Source organism: Pocillopora damicornis, chromosome 4 (assembly GCF_964200805.1).
Source record: "Pocillopora damicornis chromosome 4, jaPocDami1.2, whole genome shotgun sequence".
NCBI classification, from domain to species: domain Eukaryota; kingdom Metazoa; phylum Cnidaria; class Anthozoa; order Scleractinia; family Pocilloporidae; genus Pocillopora; species Pocillopora damicornis.
In genome coordinates, this window is record NC_142673.1 from 15,282,269 (window position 1) to 15,305,243 (window position 22,975).

The following is a 22,975-nucleotide window of genomic DNA, read 5'->3' on the forward strand; positions in this document are numbered from 1 at the left end:
ATCTTGGAGACCCTCTGCGCGGAATTTTTCTCTCGATGCCTTGGTTGTTAGGGGAACGTAAACGAAGTCGCGTTAATCATAAGAAGTTTTGACCACGTTGCAGATGAGGTAAGCAATAATAGATTCAGTGACAATGTAACCGCTTGCTCTCGAACAAAAGCACAAATCATACGTTTAGCGGCATATATGTTAAACATAAGTTAATACCCGGAAAAATACGACCGCATGATGACTCGCAATGTACGTGTCTTGCAAGCTTTGACAATTGTGGCTCTTGTGTCAGCCATATTTTATGTTTCTCACAACTTTGTGCGTTATATTTTAAGAGGTAGGGATAATTCTTTGCTGTGTTAGTATTTTTAAGACGTCGTCAAATTGTTGACGTCGTTAAAGACTTCCCTGTTGGGTAATAGAGTTGGCTTTAAAATTTAATTTAACATTATTTTATCTTTTTTTTCCCTTTTTTTTTTTACCACTCTTGCTGTTATACACTCATGAAATCTGTCAACCATAGCTCTTAGACTCTAGTAGAAATGAAACAACTCACTTTTCACATTGCTATTACCACGCTCACAGTCTTTAAAGTTGCTGCTCTAAATTTTTCATTTACTCTGGTTCATATTATTCAATTATTGCTTGCAATACACTATCGAAAGGACCAATACCCTTACACTTAATTTTAAATTAGAAGGAATGATATGATATATGGCATCTATTAAGAATACTGAGCAATAACGACTACTTTTCGTATACATCAGTAGTTAATGCCGAGGGCAATTTTTTTCCCAAAAGGCAGAGTAAATACTGTTGATTAGTACACACCACACAGATGAATAGTGGCTTTCTCAATTCAACGCTGAGCAGCCGAAGAGAAATAATTGCAGATCAAAAATTTAATTTCCAACCATTTTATGGTATATTGACAGAAATGAATTTTTTTTGGTTTCTGAGTGGTATCTACAACTTACTAAGGCAATTATTCACCTAAGTGATGGTGAAAGTGGTGGATATTTACTTCTACTTTGGTGAATTATTGTTGAGATCAATCGCTCTATTGCTTAGCTTGTTGGTGCATAATACATATACCTCATTTACATTCTCAAAAGCCATTTTTATGCCAAGCATAATTTGCACTCTGGCTTTGATCTTTGATGCTTGTTTCTAGGTAATCTGTTTAGTCTCCTTTTTTGGGATGTTTTGGAAAAGCCATTTAGTAGCAAGTGCTGCCCACTCTGGTGACCCCTCATGGCAAATTCCCGCTCAGATTTATAGATTTCAGCAGGGGCTCTTCTGACTATCAGGGGGAGCAAAATCATTCAGTTCTAAAAATGAGTGGTACAACTCCCCTTATACCTTAAACCAGTTCCCGCCTCTGTCCAGTCTCAGCCGCCCGGTGGGCCTTGTCCTTCCTTAAGTCCCTTTTTTGCCTTCCCAGGCTTTCATATGGTAGGAACCTATTTCCCTTAGCTACAAGGTCTTCACTTCTTCTAACTTTATGCTGCACTTCCGTGACATCCTTAATGCTCTTGGTCTGCCAGCCAAGAAGTTTGCCAGGCAGCCCTCTGGGTGGAGGTGCATCCTTTGCCTTTTGTTCAAGGGTGCCTTAATAAGATTCTTGGTGATTAGCACTCTGATGCTTTACTCACTTACTTTAAAGTTTTACTTTCTTTCACTTAGAATCTGTTAATATCCCTGCCAATATAAACTTTCCACTGTTAAGATTCAAGTTTTACATCACAATCTCCACCTTTTTGGGTTTGGAGTATTATTTGATTTTTAATTTATACATATCATGTAAGAGTTGTGTATTTGTGAAAGTATTAGTTAATTAGTAATTTTGTAATAAGGATGCCTACCTTTGTCCCAAACATTGCTTTTAGTCCCGCTAGGTGGGTTAGACAGTTCTTTGATTACTCATATTGAGATAACAGCCAGTTTCAACTAAAATTTAATCCTCTCATTCTCAAAATTACAGTTATTTCGTAATTCTCCTTACTGTCTGCTCTTGTGATGTTACTTCAAATAATTTAAAATGGAGTCAACTAGTAATCTTCTATTGATATTTCCCTTTATTCCCATTTCCTGTTTTCTTGATATGTTATCTATATTCATTTGTAAAGAGAAATTCTTTCTTGGTCCTTCATGGGAGTTAAAGGGTTGACAGGTATATTTAATTTAATTAGCTAAAACTTCATATCTTTAAAAAAATTTTATGTCAAAATATGTGACATCTTTTGTGTTTGTGAGCAGTTTGCTTGGTTTTACTTGGAGTTCTCATTGGTTCTTAAGAGCATTTTTCTTTCCTCTGTTGGTCATTGTAATAAATTTGGTCTTGTTTTTGTAACACTCAATCAAAAAAGCATTCTTGCTTTATAGCATTATATAAGTTATTATGGTAAAACAATTCAAGCATCAGTGTTGTTGAGTTAGTAGAGGATGTATTACAATTACACTAGCTTTTGATATTGTAAAAAACAATTTCTCTTTTAAACTTTTTGCAGAGGATGGAGGGTACTCACATTGGACAGTATTTTCTAGGTGCACTAAGTCCTGTGGAACAGGGGTGCGTTTCAGAACAAGGTCATGCAACAATCCTGAACCACAGTTTGGGGGTAAAAACTGCTCTGTTCTTGGAGAAGACAAGCAAACTTTCATGTGTAACATGAACCCTTGTCCAGGTATGATAAAGTTTTAGGCTGCTTTATTGTGTTGTTAGATTGTCTGAGAAAACAAACCTGATATTTAGACAGGTGAATTATGAAGAATCTAATTATTTTATGGGAGTATGGATGATGCAGTGGTGACAGCATTCACCTGCTACTAAGAGAGATTCCAGCCCTTTTGAAATAAAAGAGAGAGGTTTCGGGATCGGTAAAGATGAGACCAAGAACAACAAAAGCATTAGCCTCGACACTGGTCTTGGGGCATGCTTCATCTGAAAATATTTTGAAAACATAGGCTTCCAAGATGCCATTTCCTTCATTTTGAAATCAAAGTCAGAGGAAATTTTATCTTGAATGACCTGATAGATTTTAAATCACATAGTGAAAGCCTAGGCTCACTGGTTCCTTTGACATTTTTGATGATAATATTTGCTTTCAAGGGAAATGTAATATTAAATAACACTTTCAGATGTTGAAATTTTTGATTAGGGGATGACCAGAATGACATCCAAAACCACACAACACCACACATAAATGCAAATCTCTTGCAAGGTCAAGGAAAGTATTATCTTTATTTGAGGAAACTTACAAAAGGAGAAGAAAACTGAACGAAAATGGGAGGCCAGAAAAAGATCTCTGAAAACAAGAGGTTTCCAGCCTTTGTTTGAAATCTCTGGAGTAATGTGGGCCATTAGATATGTGGTCACTTAGGGGCAAATGAATATTTCTTGGTATTGCATGTTACTTGTCTTTGTGCCCTTATATTTTCCCTGGATTCTACAGTTCTCCTCTGTACTTTACTTAAGGGTTTAACTGGGTTTGTTTCTTTTGCATAAAGGTTTTTACTTTTGAGGCCTAATCCATCAAACTGAAACCTAGTCACCAGCCTGATTTGGTTTTTGACCCCACCAAAATTTAATTTATTATAAGTAAATTATGTTTACACTGTACAGTTGATGGTGCCTATGGCCCCTGGTCAGATTTTGGTGAATGTTCAGTGACATGTGGGGAAGGTGTTCAGCAACGGAGACGCCAGTGTGATAACCCAGAACCCAAATTTGGTGGGTTAAGTTGTGAAAAATTGGAACTTGGATCAGATGTTGAGTCAAGGGTGTGTAACAAGGGGACATGTCCAGGTGAGATTCGAGTACAATCATGATGATCTGACATTTGACATAGGCATTCAGGCTTTGTTCTTTGCTTTGTCTATTTGCCTCATAAAAGTGAACATGACTGATGCGTAAAGACAGTTTTGAATGACTCAACTCTGAAAGCATAGGTTTCCTGATGATTTAGTGAGACAAGGTCACCTATGTTTGGTAGAATCCAAGCTGAGTTCAAGCTGAGTGTGAGGTTCAATTCCTGGCTGAGTTCACTGCACATGTGTCCTCAGACAAATCAAATTAAGTATTTCGCTCTGACAAAGGGTAAATACTTGAAACATCAGCTTGCAATTTCTTTGCAGTGGCCAATTTGCATCGTCAACTTGTTTGATAAAACTAAATTATCTTGTTATACTCCCCCACTGACGCAGCACCAAAGTCTCTCTGAAAACTTACCCTCTTTATCTACTTTATAATTTTCATGGTGTCTTTTCCATATAGGAGTGTAAAAGGAAAGTAATGAATTAATAGAATTAATGTATCTTTGTAGTAAATGGAGGTTATGGGAAATGGAGTGACTTTGGTGAATGCTCAGTGACTTGTGGGGGTGGTATGCGGGAGAGGAATCGTCAGTGTAACAGTCCTGAACCACAGTTTGGTGGGAAAACATGTGAGGAGCTAGATCTGGGGCCAAGTGTGGAAACAGAGGCATGTAATGAACAATCTTGTCCAGGTGAGTGTGAGTGGCGTTGATGATGTTTCAGATGGTCCTTTATGTTTGCCAGGTACATTGTTATCCCTTAGTTTACAGTTTCTTTTTCTTAGTTTTTCTGTTGCTATCTTAGATCATGTCGCACTTGTGCATTTAACCAAAACCAAAAAATTGAACTCAGGACAAATTTAAGACTGGCATGCAAAAACGCTTTCAACCAACCACTAAACATCAACCTACTGCATTGATCTACTACTCTTGAAGCTAAAGAGAATAAAGTCTGTTCACAAGTCATAAGGCCTGCACTGCAAGAGTTTATTTGAGTTTGTGTAGCAGGAGGGTACTAGGAGTATTGGTAATGCCCATGAATTGGATGTTACCTCTCTGTAGGTCACTTCCTTACCCAGCTTTTCCCTAAGGTTCTCTAACAGACCACTGGTTCTTATTTGCACTTCTCAGTGGAGGGAGGCTATGAGAGAGTAGAGTGTGTAGCTCAAGGAGAGGCCTGGAGACGGTTTTAACAAATAACTTCCAGTCCAGAGTTCAATGGACAAGCCATTTTTTATACCATGTCCACTAGTCTATTAGACTGAAAATCCCTGACTTTGAATTCTTTTCTCACTACTAGTGTGTCTGCTTGGTTTATAATGTTACTTCTAAATTCAAATGCTTCTAACACGCCCAAATGTGTCTCTTTCAAGGGTTTGGTTATTTTCCCACCAAACCCCTCCCCCCCGCGCACACACACACACACACACACACACACACACACACACACTTTTCTATGGGGAAATGACCTAGTACTGAATAGGTGTTGGTGTTTAAGCAAGCTCTATTTTTTTTCCAGTGGATGGCAGTTATTCAGAATGGACCGAATTTGGTAAATGTACGGTAACATGCGGAGGAGGTGTTCGCCAAAGGACACGTGAATGTACCAACCCTGCGCCAGATAACGGAGGTCAGAGCTGTGAGAGACTGGGTCCGGCGATGGAGTCTGAGCAGTGTAATGTTGAACCGTGTCCCACAAAGGACGCGGAGAATCAAGGGTAAATTAGCAACTTGGTCCCATACCTTTTAAAAAGTGTAAGACGTTTTGTTATGAGCGTGAAGTAAAAAAAGATTTGGGTTACGATTAGATCTTTGGATTCCTTGATGCAATGCTCTACCTCTGAGCTTTTGAGAACTTTATGGGGAGCAAGGCCATTACAAAGTTCATATAACAGGCGTCCTGCAGATGAGCAGTGTTGAAAGGGTCTTGTGGGTAAAGAGAACAACACACAAGGTCATACATTAAGGAAACATGACCGAGCTCAAACTTATCTTTTTAAGGGCGTTTAAAAAATTTTAAACCATGCTCCACGTGATGATTTGATAATATTTCTTTTTGTAGTGACAGGTTAAAGGTTACTTATAATTAGATTGTTTTACTATTTAAAATTCGTTTTAATTGGCGTGTTGTTGTATTTCACTGGTTTTAGATTCGCTGTCTGATTGATGCAGCAAACTCGCGCCACCCTTAGCATTCTCCCGCGCCTTAGGCAGCATTATCGTTTTAACGTTAAGTTTCTTAGCTCTTTTTAAATGTACCTTTGTTCTGATTGGCGGTTGTGGTTTGGTTTTGCTTTTGTGACATTCAATAGGAATGCATCTCCATTTCTATCACAGGAAAGTTAGTGACAACAGTGACGAGAAAAACAAAGACGACAGAAAGGAAAAAAGAGATGCAGAAGAAAGAGATGCAGAAGAGAGCGAAAAACCGCAAGAGATAAAGGAAGGGATCAAAGAAAATGATGAAAATAAGAGAGATCAAGAGGAAGATGGAAATAAAGAAAAAAAAGAAGAGGAAAATGGAGAAGATGCGAAAGAAAAGTCGCGGTGATTTCAGCAGCTGCAAAAGAAAAGTAACAGCAGTAGCGTGATAAATTGCACTAATTTGTTTCTTGTAAGTAACTTTGCTAAATTGTAAGGAACCCCATTTAGGTTCTCTTCCTTGGATGTTTTATATCTACGCGGTTTTCTTTAATTTTGTTTATTTCTCCTTGTTAAAGGTTTTTTACGCGGGTCACGGAAACTTCTGTTTCTGTAAACATACAAAATTATTCTATTATTTTAACTGTTACTTCAGATATATGAAAGATGTCTCAACTGATGGTTCTAGAGAATTTGGTGATGTATCAAGACAATGTCCCAAAGCTAAGAGAGTTCTTAAGTCTCACTGCGTTTCGGTTCATAATGTATTCTTTAAGGTGAAGAGAGCCTTTGTTTTAGAAGGAAAGCAAAGCCCTAGTTATACAGCGTAATAGTTAGAAATTAATAACGCGGGTCTCAATAGAGGGTCTAAAGTAATCCAGTAATGCATTAGTTTTGCTTGTGGACAGTCTTTGATTGGTCCATAAAACTCACGCAACCCTCTGGTCCAATGAGATACAAAATTAAAACAAATCGCGACTTTGTCACGTGCGTTTTCCCGCGCTTTAGGTAGTTTGCATGTCTTTGCCGTTAGTGGTTGACGATGATGTTACCCTTTGTAGTGATTGGCCGTTGTGTTTACTCTGGGTTTAGAATAAGAAAACGAGTTGACTGAAGCGGCAATTACACCCAGTTCACACCAACTCCACGTAATTGTTTTAGTTTTCACCTTTATCATTAGGACTGTCATATCTGCATGCACTGAATTATCTACAAACTTTCGGAAAAGATTAATAAAATAATGCATTTTATTCAGTTAACCTTGCAGAGGTTTTTATTAAATTAATCATTAATAAATAATGATAAATATCAACAGCAAACATATTCAGCATACTTTCTCAAACTGATTGTGTCCTCTAAAGTATACCTCATTTCCTATTTCATGTTTATTTAAGTAACAAAAATAGACAATTTTGACAAATTTGGTCAACATTTATTAAATTATCATACGACAATGCTAAGGACATATTTACAAAATCATTTGAGAACGAAGTTCTGAAAATTGAAAACAGTGTTCATTTAGACATTGTTTTTTGATAAATTTACTTACAAAAGTTTTCCTTAGACGATACAATATAACGAATTGAAAATGACAAACAACGCTCGGCTTTGAAATGTTTAATAATGAGAAAGAGTTAAGCTTGGGTCGTCGGTATTGATGATGATCTGTACAATGAAAAGATAATCAGAGTCAATGCCTCAATTTTTAAGTCAAACGAAAGCAAAGGTAATATTTCAATCAGCACAATGCTGAATTATTGACGGATTCATTGCATTTAATTTACTGAATAACACTACACTTACTTCAATGGTATGATCCGAACCATTTGCTAAAAGTTGTGCTCAAGAATCCTTGTTCTATAGAAAAAATGAAAAGTTCCATGAAATTTAATATCTCAAATTAGGCTATTTCTGAGCGACTTGCCAAGCTATTTCTCAATTCCATATATATGACCTGCGCCTAGGGTATAAATACCCCCCTGAATATGAATTCCCCCAGCGTGAGGTCCTCTGTTTATATTACCATCCAAATCCGGCCGTTTGGCGATATTTGAACACAGGGAGCTTATAACAGACATTTTACACTTTGTATAATTTGATTGTTAGTAACTTACCAGTTTTAGGAAAGGAGTGTAGATTGATCTGCTGGTGAGCGAAACCTACTTGAGATCCACTGGGAACAGTGCTCGCCAAAATAGGAGGTAATGGGCTTTGGTAAGAATATGGACTCCCTGTACAATTCAAGAAGGCGGAGTTGGCAACAAACTTCATCTCATCACGGATGAAATTAAAGAATGGCTGGTGTCTAAGTAAATACCATTCACTAAACAAGGGAGGGGGGGGGGTGACATTCATCTACCATGACGTCAGTTTTGTTCGTTCTTATGGAGCTACAATAGCTAGAAATTTTAATTCAGATTGCGAAGTTGAGAATTTCATTTAAACATAGGCAGATTGAATCTTAAGCTTACAGAACCAAACCTTAAATAGTTTCGGCGAGATTTGCCTAAACCGTGCACAACACAAACACAAACCGTGACATTGAGCACTCGATATCGAAGCTCGCTCCTGTCAATCAAAGCAATCTCTACGTTTGTCACGTGACGTTCGACTGACCATACCTTGAACAAAGTTGGCAGCAAGGATGCGTGTTGGTTTTGTAATGCCATTAGCTCTTTTGGAAAAGGTGTTCACTTTGTTACCAGAGGAATCCGTGGTATTGTTCGATGGAACACCTTGCGGTTGAACCGATGGAGTGTTTTTCTCATTCTGCCTAACTTTGAGATCTTTTGCTGTTACTGGAAAGTTTTTAACTTCGAGACATCCAGCATTGTTTGATGGAATGTCAAACCATGACAGTTTGAGGTTAAAGTTATCTTTGCCTAATTGTAATGAAAAAAGGTAAATGAAAATCAAAGTACACGAAAGAACACGTTATCAATAGTAAGTGTCAAACTGTTTTGTAACCCATCGGACAAGTTTCTTTCTTCATACCTTTAGCTGGCTCAGTGAAGGGTTTTGAATGTGATTTAGTATTCTTCATAACTTCAAGATCTTTTGCTGTTATTGGAAAGTTTTCAATTTTAAGACATCTAGCGTTGTTTGAGAGAGTGTCAAACCATGATGGTTGAATGTCGAAGTAAGCTTTGCCTAAAAATAAAAGAAATGATCTTTTAAGTGCATGGAAGAACACATTATAAAGAGATCATACACAATTTGTCAGGGTAAAGCTCCGCTTCTCGTCTTAAAGAAGAAAAAATAGTATTTTCAAGTTGTGCTATTCTGCTTTCCCTTCTCACCATTAAATGTTTGCGGCTCGCTCTTGGATTTTGTTTCCTTCTTCAGTAAACTGTAATTTAGGCCATTCTCGAGTTCTTCGATGTTCTTTCTTGTCTCCTGTAGCTTTTCATCCATTATTGCCATTTGCTTGGCAAAATCCAACTGATTTCTTGGCCCGTTTTGTTGTAGCTGGGACAGTTTTTCTCTTAGATCAACAATTTCTTTGTCTCTCCCAATAAGAGTTTCCTTAAGAAAGGCATTCTCCTTCTCTTTAGCTGTAAAAATATAAATAAATTTTGAGAATACTTGAATTGAAAGGTAGATCAAATTAAATTTATGGATGATAACGCAAATCTGGAAAAAATTACAAGAACGAAATTATTAATGACGGAAGGCGAATCGAGGCGGGGGAGGGGGGGGAGGGAGAAGATTTGATGTCAAAGACACACAGTTGAGGTTCGGCACCCCTTCGGCTTCCCCGCGCGCACCTCTCTTATCGCGCATGCGTCATTACATAAACCAACAGTTAATCTCTGTTTCAAGGCAGGTGATCTTCTGCTCCAGTTGTTCCTTTTCTCTCGCCGACTGGAAGAAAATATGTCAAAACAATTATTTTGGAATTAACGAAATTAGGAGTGAACAAGAAAATTTGGGATACAGAACATTATTAACTTCCAGCCGAAAGATGGTGGCGTGTCAAAGGATGGCGTCATAATCTAAGAATTTCTGTTCCTCGCGCTTTTCAGTCTCTTCATGAAAATATTTTTTCAAACTCATTTACCTGAAAACCTTTGATGCAAAAAAATTCCATTTGCATTCAATTTTTTTTCAAATGTTTGACAGACTCAAAACTAAGCCAATTTTAGAGATAACCGATTTTAAATTCAATTTGAATTATTTTTTTACTTATTTCTATGGCAAATGTATTTAATGAAGTACATTCGCGCGTTTGCGAAAAACCAATTACTTAAGGCTTTTTTCTGTGCTTCTCCGGTTACATAAGAAACTGTTTTGCAAAATTGTGATTTCAAAGAAGAAAAAGCTCAATTAATGGGGAACGCCCACCTCATTAGCCATGGTCCGCGCTCCGCGTGAGGCCTCCAGAGGCTCGTGATAATACTTAGCGAAACGATTAGTAATATTGACTCCTTCATCAAATATTCTCGCAGCAAAGAATTTCCTCACGGACTCCTTGTCGCCTGCAGTGTTTTTGTTCATTTTGTAATTCTTATCTTCACTCGACTCATTCGATGAACACGAAAAATCCTTTTCCTCTCTCTTTGCTTCAGCAAGAACCAAGCTCTTGATGCGAAAAAAGTTTCGATTTGTTTATGACCAGTTGCATAGTAACATGTTTGTGCCGTCACTTCTTGACATCACACCGGAGTCGAAGCGTTAAGCCTGGGCACTAGATTATTGGTTGAAGCGTCAAAGCCAGAGTAAGAAATAAAAACCCTTTTACAATGTTAAATCGCATAAGAAATTGTTTACGGTTCGCTGGATGTTTTTCGCGATGTTTAGGAGGGCTTCCCTTGGATACAGTTCATGGATCTGACAAATGATTCATCGGTTCTGATAATCTCTCGCTGCTTCATGGCCAAGATTGTACATGTTAACCTTTGTGTAGTGTGTGCATTTAATGACTGTGATGTACTCCATTTCTCCATGTTTTTATTAAAATTTTTAAGTTAGACGAGTTCTGAAGCTTTGTTACAAAGCTGACTTGTACCCTCACGCTTCGCCTTTCCCCCTTTCCTCTGTTCCTCTATTCTTCTTTTCCTCTATTTTTTCGTTCCTTTGTTCTTTATTTTCTCTTTCTTTTCCCTTTTTCCTCTGTTCTTTTGTTCCTTTGTTGCAATGTTCCTATTTTTCTCTGTTCCTGTGTTCCTGTGTTCATCTGTTTCTCTGTTCTTCGCTTCCTGTGTTCCTCGATAATACTGTTCTTTTGTTTGTCTCTTCTTCTGTGCTCCCTTTATCTCCGTTTCCCTGTGTTCCTTCATCTCATCTTCCGCGTGCCTTCTACTCTACCACTGCACGTGTTTCCCGCTTCCTGCATTCCGTTGTCTCGTTCCATAGTTATTTCTTTCCTCTATTGCCATATTTTTCGCGACACTATTCCTTCTTTCGACCATTCTCTCGTTTTCCCCTTTCCTCTGCTCTCCTAACATCCAATTCGCTAATATGATTTGATTGGAAACAATTGCATACCAGTCAAAGTAACAAAGTAATAACTCATTCAAAATAATTTTTTTCTTCTGGTGGTTGGGTGAGGAGCTAGTGGCAGCGTTTACCCACGGATCTTTGCGATCGTAGTTGCTTCCGCCATCTTTCACTTGTGCGCGGCAGATTTGACTGTTTGTCTATTTACATTTCAGCAATTCCTAACTTCGATTCGTGGTAAACATCGATCGCCTGAGCTGTTTTGCGCACTCACACGTAGCCAGAATGGCACACATATTGGATTCATATGGCATGTGACTCAGCATCGTCGGGTTGCAGGTAAATTAAAGTTTAAAATCACTCTTACAACGTGATTCAAGTTTAATATCACGCGCATAATTCAACTTTGTTTTACAAAGTACCATACAATTTAGGTAGTCGTATAATATTGCAGCTCGTTATTTATGTGTATTTGCTCTATACGGGGGAGTTTCTTTTTACGTTTAGTAGAGGACACCATTTTGTTGTTCAAACGGCTTGTGTTTGTACCTTGCGGGTGCTGTCAGTATTTGCCCGCAGGATGTAAAGTTTGTGGCGCATGTATTGCTCAGTCTTGAATGAATTCAAGTTTTCCAATAGTTAGCAAAGGAAGATTTGAAACTATAATCATACAAATATTGTGAAACATATGAACTAAACCTCACCCTGGGTAACTGGTAGCTTTATACACCAGTCTTCCTTCTGTAAGACTCTGGCATTATTGGTGAATTCAATCTTAAAAAAAACAAAACAAATCGAAAGCCAGTCTTAATATCATCATCCGAAAAACCATCATCTTGCTTGACCTTGAAGATTATCTTCCACAAGCCACAAAGTTATCTTTTATCAGAATAAACTTTGAATAGGTTGGAATACTGTAGGCCCTTCTCTAAATAAGAAAGGAACTTAAAATGTGTTACACTAAAGAGACTTTCTGTATAGCAGCAACGTAAATAGTCAAAATAGATTCAGCATAGACTGCAAATTTTATGTCATTGCAACTCTTGATTTTGAAGGAAAGGCAACTTGACATTGTTGACATTCATTTCTCACTTGAAGTGTTACCCCACTATCACTAAAGAAATTTTTTTTGTGTGTGTGTAAGAAGATTTTATATTGTCAGCCAAAAAAGCAATTGGGTAAGGGAGACTACGATTGTATTGCATGTTTTTCTTATTTATTTATGTATCCCGTATTGTTTTTATAGCACAAACATTATTACTACAGGTAACTATTTTTCCTGAAATTAAGGTAAGCCAGACTACTAAATTATTTGCTCTGATGAAGGACTAATGCTCCCGACTTCAGCTTAGAAACTCCTTACATTGGCCAATCAATCAACTAATTTGATAAAACCAAATTATCTTGTTTTACTCCCTCAGGATGCAGCACTACTGTTAGAAACTTACCACTTGTACCAAAATTAATAACCACATGATCGATTCCTATCAGTTTAAATAAGTATACTTTCACCACCTCTTTTAATTCTATATTTTTCCTATACAGATTTTTATTGTACATTTAGTTTGTGTTCAGGTGATTTACAGTCACAAGATACATATAGCTTCATAAGAATGAATTCCTCAGATTTTGCTGCTCAATGATATTCTAATATAGCATTCAGTGCATTTTTAAACATCATTCTGTCAAAACACTAGACATGAATTAAAACAAAGGAAAATAATACTGTGAGCCACTGGAATATTCAATGTCACTAAGAACTGAGTTTAAAATGAAGCTTTATCAACATCTATAGCCAAGTTTATTGCACAGTATTTGAGGGCAATATACTGTGCATTATGTCATTCTGTTCAACAAAGACATTGCCTCTCTGTGGTATCTGTAGGTTTCATACCACTACAAGTTTGCCCTGATCCATTTCATCCCAACCTTGAAGAGTTTGTTATATCAAGTATAACAAGTTTGCCTTTCAAGGTCTGCACCCAAATCTTTCATCTTGTTTCTTTACAGAGGATAGTAGCCCTTTGTGATGAAATTAAAATTTATTTTGATAAAATGGAAATTGAACACAAAACTATAACAAAGTTTGATCAACTTGCAAATTCCTGGTTGAGGTAACTTTACACAGTAATTACAGATTGCATGAATAAATGGAAAGCCACTGTATTACATCAGTCTTAAGATAACTGGTTTGACACTGTTTCATGCTTATATTTATACTAAAAATAAGAACTAGTTACCTTGCTTAGCCCTGGTATGTGAGGCTGACCCAAAAACTTAAGCAACTTTCTTGTTACCAGAGAGGCAAGCCTCTTCACTGGATTTAGATCACACACTGAAAAAACAAACGAAAGAAACTGTTTTTAGTCCATATATTTCTCATGATTTGAGTAATTAAACTGAATGAAATAGGCAGAATCAAACCATATGTTCTATGTGAATTAAATTCAGGTAACTCTAATTACTTTTCATTGGAAGTGACATGCGTGGTTGTGTAGGGTTAAATTTGTACTTAAATTATCACTCAATAAAAACTTGTGAATACTACAAGGAATATTTCATTTTTGTGTGGGTAGAGTATAGAGAAAGAGTGTTATTGCTTTGAGTAGTTGTGGATACTAATTATAATCACACAAATAGAGTAAACCAGGAATTAAACAGGCTTGGACTTTGACTATGTCAAGCATTATTGATTTGACTGATGAGTCTTGCTTTTGAGTAACAGATCTCTAATAAGTGTTTGGTTACACCAGGTATGCCATCAAGTAATACAATTAATGTATATTTGCAGTAAATCAAAGTTATTGTCCATGAGATGATGTTGGTAAATGCTTAGTGACTTGCAGGGGTAGGGAGTGGGAGAGGAATTTTGTTGTGTACTTGATAAATACAGTGTTATCTCTCAGGTTAGAATTTTTATTATTCCTTTGTGGAGAGAGGCCATGTGGGAGCCAAGCGTTTGGCCAAAAAAAAAACATAAAGAAGGCTTTAATGTAGAACAAACCATTTTGTGGAGCATGTCCTCCAGTATATCAGGTTGAAAACTTCTGACTTGAAGTCTCATTACCCATGTGTCTGCTTGTTTTATAACGATCTTTTAATGTGGAATGTTTATACCATGCTCAATTAAGTTTGTCTCTTTCAAGGGTTTGATTAAATTCCTGCCAATACCCTTTCCCCTTCTTTTCTATGAGAAAAATCACAGGAGCATCAGTTTCTCTAGTGTTGGAAAAAATTAGCATATAGGCAAGCTAAATTTTTCTCAATGAATGGTGGTTATTCAGAGTGGAAAGCATTTAGTGAATGCACAGTTACATGCGGGGGAGGTGTTTACTAAAGGACAAGAATGAACTGACCCTGCGCCAGATAACAGAGTTCAGAACTGTGGGAGACTGGTCCCGGCAATGGAGTCTGAGCAGTTTAATGCTGAACCGTGTCCCTCAAAGGCCGCCGAGGATCAAGAGTAAATTAGCAAATTGGGCTGATATTAATCGTTTTGTCATGTGGGTGAGACAAAGATAAAGAATCTAGGTTTCTCATTAGGAATCTAACCACAAACATTCAGATTCTGCTCTACCTCTTGGTAGAAGCTTATAACCCAAAGCTCTAAAGTTGCCATCTTTCTTGGGGCGGTTTTTCGCCATACTCCTCTGCCGTATTGGTTCGATAATTTTGTTTTGTAGCTTCTCTTTGAAGTTGACTTACTTTGATAAAAATCTTTTATTGCTTAAAAGTAATTTTCACTTGCGCATTTGGTTGGCCATGTGCTGATTGGTCCTGCAAACTCGCGCTCCCCTCAGCGTTTACCCGCGCTTCAGGCAGCATGCTTGACTCTACGTTGAGTTTTCATTGGCTATTTTTTTATATATACCTTTGTTCTGATCGGCCGTTGTGGTTTGGTTTTGGTTTTGCGGCATTCAATACTAGGAATGCGTCTCCTTTTCTAACATAGGAAAACAAATGACGAAGATGATCAGAAAAACAAAGCCGACAGAAAGGAAGTGAATATGCAGAAGAGAGTGAAAAACCACATGATGACGAGAAAAACGAAGCCGGGAAGATGTAGAAAAAAGTGTAAAACCAAAAGAAGAAACGCAACTAAATTTTTAGTAACCCTATGTAAGTTCTCTGTTTCATTTCTACGCGGATTTTAGACGTGTTTGGATTTTATCTCCTTTTGAACGGCTTTTTACTTGGGCCACGTATGCTACTCTTTCGTTAAGTATTCAAAATCGTTCTGAAATTTTCATCATCTTAACTTATGAAAGATTTGTCACAACTGATGGAAGTAGATTAATTTGTTGGCCAGTCTGGAGAAGACAAGAAAATGTCTCACAGTGTCACGTGTGTTTTCCTGCGCTTTTGGCAGTTTGCATGTCTTTGCTTTGAGTGGCTGATAATAATGTTGCCCTTTGTTATGATTGGCCGTTGTGATTACTCTGGTTTTGCATTTGAAAAGGAGTTGGCTGAATGTAGACATGTCATGTCAGCGGCAATTACACCTAGTTTACACTTACTCCACCTATTTGTGTTAGTTCTCACTGTTATCAGAACTGTCATATCCGCATGCACTGAATGATATAAAAACTTTCGGAAGGTTAATAAATAATGGTAATTGAACTGAGTGGAGTGCAATTTGGGCTGAAATCATACGCATGATTTCAAAATGGAAGCGCCCAGCGCGAGGTCGATTTGAAATCACAAGTATGATTTCAGACGAAAATTGCAGGACACGAGGTTCAATTACCACTTTATTACATCCATTTTGAAATCGCCCAAATACAGGACTTGGTCAAGTATTTTATTGATGCAGTACGGAGCCGGTTTGAAATTAAATTCATTCCTTTTCTGGGGGAAAAATTAGAGTTTTGGAAACAAAATTTGCAACATGATAGTCTTTGTCTTCCATTTTCCTGCAATTTGATGGGTTACTTTAAACAAGCCTTGAAATCTGATTGGTTGTTTTATTTTTTAGTGTAGCCTCCTTATTGGCTGGGAAAAAGATGCGATTTAAAGCAAAAATTATGCGATTCGCGAATAAATCGCACCAATTAGTGCCAATCAGATTACAGGGACCACCAGTGATTTCAAAATGAGTGTAATAAAAGATTACAACGGCACTCAGTTAATATTAGAGAGGTATTTATTAAATTATTTATAAATAATGGGTTGTTATAGACCACGCTAATTAAAAGCAGATATACTAAGTATACTTGTTTAAACTGATTGTGTCTTCAGGAGTATAGCTTATTTTCTATTTTATGTTTATTTGAATAAAAACGATAACAAATTTTGTCAGCATTCACCAAATAGTTATCTAACATGACAATGCTATATACATATTCACACAATAATTTTTCTAACAAAGTCCTGAAAATTGAAATTCTTGTTCAGTTAGACTTGGTCGTTTGATCAATTTGCGTACAAAAGATTTCAAAGACGATGCATTATAAAGAATTCAAAATAGCAAACAACGCCCGGCTTTGAAATTTTTAAGAATTAGAGAGAGTCGAACTTGGGTCGCCTGCATTGAAGGTGATCTGTAAAAAGAAAAGAGAATCAGAGTCAATTCCTCAATTTTAAGTCAAACGAAAATAAAAATAGTACCACAGTCAACGCAATGCTGAATTACTGACGGGTTTATGGCGATTTGATTTTTAGCAACTTACCAGTTTGAGGCATGGAGTGTTGATTGATTTGCTGGTAAGTGAAACCTACTTGAGTTCCACTGGGAACAGTGCTCGCCAAAATAGGAGGTAGTGGGCGTTGGTAAGAATATGGACTCCCTGTACAATTCAAGAAAGATTTTTGTTTTTTACAAACTTTGACGTGTCCTCTTCATTCAATGCCAATGCATAATTAATGACGTTTTCCTATTAAGATTTCATAGTTAATTTAATTGTGAAATCAGTGAGTTCCTCATTGAACTGAAATGAGGTGAGTACTTTGCGAGGAACTTAAGCTGGAGGGTACATTGACAATTTTTTAGTGTCCAACTTTTTTGTCATTCATCATCAGACTACTCAACTTCCGCATAGATGTAGACTGTTAAGGAATCGTATTTCGCAAGTTTCCTTCTTCATACCTTTCGCTGCTGCAGTGGAGGGTTTTGAATTTGATTTAACATTCCTCATAGCTTCAAGATCTTTTGCCAGTACTGGAAGGTTTTCAATTTTGAGACATCCAGCGTTGTTTGATAGAGTGTCAAACCATGATGGTTGAAGGTCAAAGTAACCTTTGCCTAGGTATAAAAAGAAAAGATAAATGAAAATCAAAGTGCATGGGAGGACACGTTATCAATTGTAAGCATTTCGAATTGTTTTTTCACTCATCAGACTACTCTGCTCTCGCACAGATGTGGATTGGTAAATGTGTGCAATAGTATTTTATAAGTTTCCTTCTTCATATACCTTTAGCTGGCTCATTGGAGGGCTTTGAATGTAATTTGACATTCTTCGTAACTTCAAGATCTTTTCCAGTAACTGGGAAGTTTTCAACTTCTCGACATTCAGCGTTGTTTGATAGAGTGTCAAACCATGATGGTTGAGGATCAAAGTAACCATTGCCTTGTTAAAAACAAACAAGAAACAGAAACAGAACCAATAAAATCAAAATGCTAAAAGAACACTTTTTCAAACGTTTTTAAAAGCTTATGTAAAGACTAAAGACAAAAGTCCCTTTTTCTCGTCTTACGGATGGAAAATGATATTTACAAGCTGCGTCTTTTTGGGAAATGAGAACGTACTTTTAAGTCACGCTCGTAAATGATGCTCATGCTATCGGCTTGAACAACGATTTTAAACATTTTTTTGTCTTCCTTGGCCTGTGAAAGGTGTTTCAGACCTTATTTCTCTCGCCATGTATGTTCTCTCATGTATCCCGGAAGTGTTAAAGCGGGTCCTAAAGAAGGGGCAGTCGTATAAAACGCGTGGTCATCACTCGGTTGATACATCCCGTCCCATCCCGCTTTCCCTACTCACCGTTAAATGTTTGTGGCTCGCTCTTGAATTTTGTTTCCTTCTTCAGTAAACTGAAATTTAAGCCATTCTCGAGTTCTTCGATGTTCTTTCTTGTCTCCTGTAGCTTTTCATCCATTATTGCCATTTGCTTGGCAAAATCCAACTGATTTCTTGGCCCGTTTTGTTGTAGCTGGGACAGTTTTTCTTTGAGATCAACAATTTCTTTGTCTCTCTCAATAAGAGTTTCCTTAAGAAGGGCATTCTCCTTCTCTTTAGCTGTCAAAATATAAATAAATTTTAGGAATACTTGAAACAATAGGTGGATCAAATTCAATTTATGAATGATAACACAAATCGGGAAAAAATAACAAAAACGATATTATTAATGACAGAAGGAGAATCGAGGCGGGATGGGGGGGGGGAGGGAGGAAGAGAGAGGATTTCCCGCGCGCACTTCGCGCATGCGTCATTACATAAACCAACCGTTAATCTCTGTTTCAAGGCAGGTGATCTTCTGCTCCAGCTGTTCCTTTTCTCTCGCCGACTGGAAGAAAATATGTCAAAACAATTATTTTGGAATTACCGAAATTAAAAGTAAACAAGAAGATTTGGGATGCAGGACATTTTTAACTTCCGGCCGAAAGACGTTGGAATGTTAATGAGTGGCGTCATAATCCAAGAATTTTAGCTCCTCGCGCTTTTCAGTCTCTTCATGAAGATATTTTTTCAAACTCGTTTGCCTGAAAACCTCTGATGCAAAAAAATTCCATTTGCGTTCAATTATTCTCAAATGTTTGACGGACTCAAAACTGAGCTAATTTTGGAGAAAACCGATTTTCAATTCAATTTGAACTAATTTTGACTTATTTCTACGGCAAGTGTATTTAATGAAGTCCATTCGCGCGTTCGAGAAAAACCAAGTTTTTCGTGCTTCTCCCATTACATAAAACTGTTGTGCAAAATTGTGATTTTAGGGAAGAAAAAGCTCAACTAACGGGGAACGCCCACCTCATTAGCCATGATCCGCGCTCCATGTGAGGCCTCCAGAGGCTCGTGATAATTCTCAGCGGAACGATTAGTAATATTGATTCCTTCATCAAATATTTTCGCGGCACAGGATTTCTTCACGGACTCCTTGTCGCCTAAAGTGGTTTTGTTCATTTTGCAACTCTTATTTTCTTTCGACTCATTCGATGAACATGTAAAATCCATTCTCTTTCTCTTTGCTTCAGCAAAAACGAAGCTTTAGATGCGAAACAAAGTTTCGATTTGTTTATTACCAGTTGCTTGGTAACATGTTTGTGCCGTCACTTCTTGACATCACGCCGGAGTTTAAGCGTTAAGCCTGGGCACTAGATTATTGGTTGAAGCGTCAAAGCCAGAGTTAGAAATTAAAACCCTTTCAGAATGTTGAATCGCATTAAAAAATTTACGGTTTGCTGGACGTTTTTCGCGATTTAAAAGGGCTTTCCTTGGATACAGTTCATGGATCTGACAAATGATTCATCGGGTCTAATAATCTCTCGCTGCTTCCCGTGGCCAAGATTGTACATGTTAACCTTTATGTAGTGTGCGAATTTAGAGACTGTGATGTACTCTATTTCGCCATGTTTTTATCAAAATTTTTTAGTAAGACGAGTTTTGAAGCTTTGTTACAAATCTGACTTGTACCCTCACGCTTCGCCTTTCCCCCTTTCCTCTGTTTTTCCGTTCCTCTGTTCTTCTCTTTCTCTTTTTTTTCCTTTTTCCTCTGCTCTTTTGTTCCTTTGTTCCAATGTTCCTAATTTTCTATGTTCCTCTGTTCCTCTATTCTTCTGTTCTTCTGTTCCTGTGTTCCTCGATTGCACTGTTCTTTTGTTCATCTTTTCTTCTGTGCTCCCTTTCTATCCGTTTCCTTGTGTTTCTGCATCTCATCTTCCGTGTGCCCTCTAGTATACCACAGCACGTTTTTCCCGCTTCCTGCTTTTAGTTGTCTCGTTCCGTAGTTATTTCTTTCCTCTATTCCCATATTTTTCGCGACACTATTCCTTCTTTCGACCATTCTCTCGTTTTTCCCTTTCCTCCGCTCTCCTACCATCCAATTCGCCAATATAATTTAATTGGGAAAAATTGCATACCATTCAAAGTAACAAAGGAATAACTCATTCAAAATAATTTTTTTCTCAGATTCTCGGTAGCTTCTCACCCAACCACCGAAAAGGTTTTTAGTGGGTAGTGTTTACCCACGGATCTTTGCGATCGTAGTTTCTATTGCCATCTTTCACGGGTCAGCATTAGATTCCATCCACGAAAACCACCTCGGTCGAGAGGGACTGAGATGGAATATTTAATGACTTGCAAAACATAACCGAAGATTCTCGGAAATCCGCAAGTGATGTAGCCGAACATCCGAAGCTGTATATCCCATGATTCTTGAGGAACAAACAGAAACAGCATAGCGAGAATTTTAAGTCGCGAACCATTGATGGTAGACATGCAGATAATTTAGGATACGTAAATTCTGTTGATGAGGCGCATGAACTTATTGCGGAATTTGAAACAGGATTGACGACGAAGTTTTCTTTCTTTAAAGCTGTCAAAGGTTTCGGGAACATATATTTATATATATTGATATAGCTCTTTAGCATTACAAAGCTTTGCTATCGCTATTGTGCATTCTCACTAGTTTATCTAGTTCAAGTCCTCTGGCATGGCTTGGATGATATCACAATTGTGGAATCATTCGGGTTAATTTAATGCTTACACCTCCTTCCTCGGAAAGAAGTCACAAAATACTGGGGGAAGATGCACGAGATAATTAAGGAGCAAAAATTCGTTTTTTACTGGTGTGCCTTTCCTTATTTTGGGAAGGAAAGTGTTCAATTGCCAGCACGGCATAGATAGAACAGCTGGAGAGAAAAGGAAACGAAAAGATGCAGAAGAAGTACTGTATATAATAATTTCTTTTTATCCTCAACCTTTGTGTTTCTGTCAACTATGGCTTGCTAATTCGAAAGGTCAAATACATGAATGGGTCATATGACATTGATCTCAGAATACTTTTATGACAAACGTGATAACAGTTCAATCTTGGCTAAATTGAAGATGGTTTAGAAGTTAACAATTATAAGAACTTTTCACTAACATATGCTGCTGACAAAGGAGAAAATATATGCAATTCTGCATTTTTTGCTTTCTATCAAGCAATCATATGTTTGCTCTTTATCACGCCATGACACTTCCGTTTTGTCACATTCCAAAAAATAACTTGAGAAATACACTGTTACTCATCTTACACTGTTATATTTACCTATTACAGAAGGCTGGAAACAAAGATTTTGTTTTCAAGAAAATAAGATTTCTTGTCCAAGACACAAGGAAGTTTGACTGCGAAGCACAGATAAAAATGCGAGAAATTTTATTTTTTTCAGAGAACAAGGTAGTTCTACTCATGTATAAACAGAACTAATGCGATTTAATAAATCAGATATGCGGCATGACTCCTTTTCTTCCATCCCCACTCAAAACAAGCAAACACACCTATATAGGTCAGGGTTGGCCAGGGTTTTTGGGTATTCGGTATTCAGGGGTGTTTTAAATCGGGTATACGGTATATTGCAGCTTAAATATGGGTATTCAGTATATCACTTTCTTTGAATTTCAGGTATAAAGTATTCAAAGCTTCGATTATTTTTGGGTATATTTGGAGGAATTTGGGGTATTTTGGGGTATTTTGTCGATTTTTTTTCGGGTATATTGGTATTCCACTACCCCCCCTGGCCAACCCTGATAGGTTCCAGTCTGGTCTGCAAATGAAAAGGAGGAAGGTGATCACTGCAAAATTAAGCATTAGGGTTCTTATTTATAACATATTGATTATTGTATACTGATATCTAGAAATTAAGGTTGCAAGTAGCAGCCAGCTGAGTTATAGTTTGAGTTTTATCAAGTCCATTACTTTGTTAAATTTAGAGTAACCTTGTCTTGAGAGAGGAAAATTGAGGAGCTGTAATATACTTATCATCAATTAGGGACCACAAAGAAAAATTTATTTATAGAGACTTTTGAAGGAGAGGGGTAAGACTTGTGGCAAGCTGGCAGACATATAGATAAACTTTACAGCTAAATGGGTTACAATACAAAGTGCTCAGTATTTGGATCAGCTATGGCTCAACTTAAACTTTGCTTTAGCTTCAAGTTTAATCCTTTGTAGTTTCCTTTCTCTGTGTTTATTTTTCAAGTTATGTACACAGAAGAACACAAAAATGACAAGGAATGCTTTTGAATATTAAGAGGCTGGAATAAGCAAGAAACCAAAACTGAATTTTAAACAGTACAAAGTTAATTTGATCTTCCAATGTTATTCAATTTTAACCATTAATAGAATTTGCTATTTAAATTTATCCCCTCCATTTTTCTGGATATTGTGAGCAAAAACAAACAATTATCACAAAATGCATGGTATACAATGGTTTGATTCACCAATGTGGCAAAGGCCTTTCACTGTCTATCCATAAAAAGGGAAATAGTTTGTAAAATGTAAGACATTCTGCATCTTGAGCATATACTTATTCATCCATGTGAAATTAAAGGTTACTTGAAATAAATGTGAAAGATTTATAGGATTTTCAGACCCCTGATAACAATTAC

At 37.2% G+C, this 22,975-nt stretch overlaps 3 protein-coding genes and 1 long non-coding RNA gene across 8 annotated transcripts in view; 2 read left to right on the forward strand and 2 right to left on the reverse strand.

Moving 5' to 3' along the window:
- On the forward strand, nucleotides 1-15,468 carry LOC113671318 (coadhesin). 3 transcript variants are annotated; one of them, XM_089202939.1, is made up of 7 exons: nucleotides 95-328; nucleotides 2,502-2,678; nucleotides 3,617-3,799; nucleotides 4,317-4,499; nucleotides 5,326-5,524; nucleotides 6,144-6,199; nucleotides 15,395-15,468. In XM_089202939.1, the coding sequence occupies exons 1-7, from the start codon at nucleotides 226-228 to the stop codon at nucleotides 15,451-15,453; spliced, it is 960 nt and encodes a 319-aa protein (XP_089059065.1). In that variant the 5' UTR covers nucleotides 95-225; the 3' UTR covers nucleotides 15,454-15,468. The 3 variants fall into 3 exon arrangements, with proteins under 3 accessions (XP_089059066.1, XP_027043331.2, XP_089059065.1); XM_089202940.1 differs by lacking the exon at nucleotides 15,395-15,468 and having other exon boundaries at nucleotides 1-108; nucleotides 2,539-2,678; nucleotides 6,144-7,207; XM_027187530.2 differs by lacking the exon at nucleotides 15,395-15,468 and having other exon boundaries at nucleotides 85-328; nucleotides 6,144-7,207.
- Nucleotides 7,359-22,975, reverse strand: part of LOC113671319 (uncharacterized) — a 19,291-nt gene continuing 3,674 nt past the window's right edge. For both annotated transcript variants that reach the window (XM_089202937.1, XM_089202936.1), the window contains 8 exons: nucleotides 13,628-13,722; nucleotides 12,092-12,161; nucleotides 9,248-9,502; nucleotides 8,943-9,098; nucleotides 8,570-8,830; nucleotides 8,063-8,179; nucleotides 7,752-7,805; nucleotides 7,359-7,613 (listed from right to left, as the gene is read on the reverse strand). In XM_089202937.1, coding sequence (XP_089059063.1) covers nucleotides 7,753-7,805; nucleotides 8,063-8,179; nucleotides 8,570-8,830; nucleotides 8,943-9,098; nucleotides 9,248-9,502; nucleotides 12,092-12,161; nucleotides 13,628-13,722 — 1,007 coding nt within the window. In that variant the 3' untranslated portion in view covers nucleotides 7,359-7,613; nucleotide 7,752. The remainder of the gene's footprint in view (nucleotides 7,614-7,751; nucleotides 7,806-8,062; nucleotides 8,180-8,569; nucleotides 8,831-8,942; nucleotides 9,099-9,247; nucleotides 9,503-12,091; nucleotides 12,162-13,627; nucleotides 13,723-22,975) is intronic.
- Nucleotides 16,629-22,975, reverse strand: part of LOC149046967 (uncharacterized) — a 7,252-nt gene continuing 905 nt past the window's right edge. Inside the window, exons 1-7 of one of the 2 annotated variants that reach the window (XM_089202942.1) lie at nucleotides 19,355-20,757; nucleotides 18,830-18,890; nucleotides 18,368-18,622; nucleotides 17,798-17,953; nucleotides 17,473-17,628; nucleotides 17,057-17,173; nucleotides 16,629-16,927 (exon numbers count right to left, since the gene is read on the reverse strand). In XM_089202942.1, coding sequence (XP_089059068.1) covers nucleotides 16,887-16,927; nucleotides 17,057-17,173; nucleotides 17,473-17,628; nucleotides 17,798-17,953; nucleotides 18,368-18,622; nucleotides 18,830-18,890; nucleotides 19,355-19,558 — 990 coding nt within the window. In that variant the 5' untranslated portion in view covers nucleotides 19,559-20,757 and the 3' untranslated portion in view covers nucleotides 16,629-16,886. Of the gene's footprint in view, nucleotides 16,928-17,056; nucleotides 17,174-17,472; nucleotides 17,629-17,797; nucleotides 17,954-18,367; nucleotides 18,623-18,829; nucleotides 18,891-19,354; nucleotides 20,758-22,975 lie in introns of those variants that run through there. The other variant, XM_089202943.1, reaches the window with a different exon arrangement.
- LOC149046968 (uncharacterized) lies at nucleotides 20,611-22,947 on the forward strand. The gene is made up of 2 exons (XR_016185594.1): nucleotides 20,611-21,873; nucleotides 22,119-22,947. It is a non-coding gene; the product is annotated as an uncharacterized LOC149046968 (long non-coding RNA).

What these genes read in the sequence shown, in the direction of transcription:
- LOC113671318 (XM_027187530.2), top strand. Translation starts at nt 226, where the DNA reads ATGATGACTCGCAATGTACGTGTCTTGCAAGCTTTGACAATTGTGGCT. An exon ending in TGTGCGTTATATTTTAAGAG is followed by an intron (nt 329 to 2,501) that starts GTAGGGATAATT and finishes AACTTTTTGCAG; the next exon opens with AGGATGGAGGGTACTCACAT. An exon ending in TAATGAACAATCTTGTCCAG is followed by an intron (nt 4,500 to 5,325) that starts GTGAGTGTGAGT and finishes TTTTTTTTCCAG; the next exon opens with TGGATGGCAGTTATTCAGAA.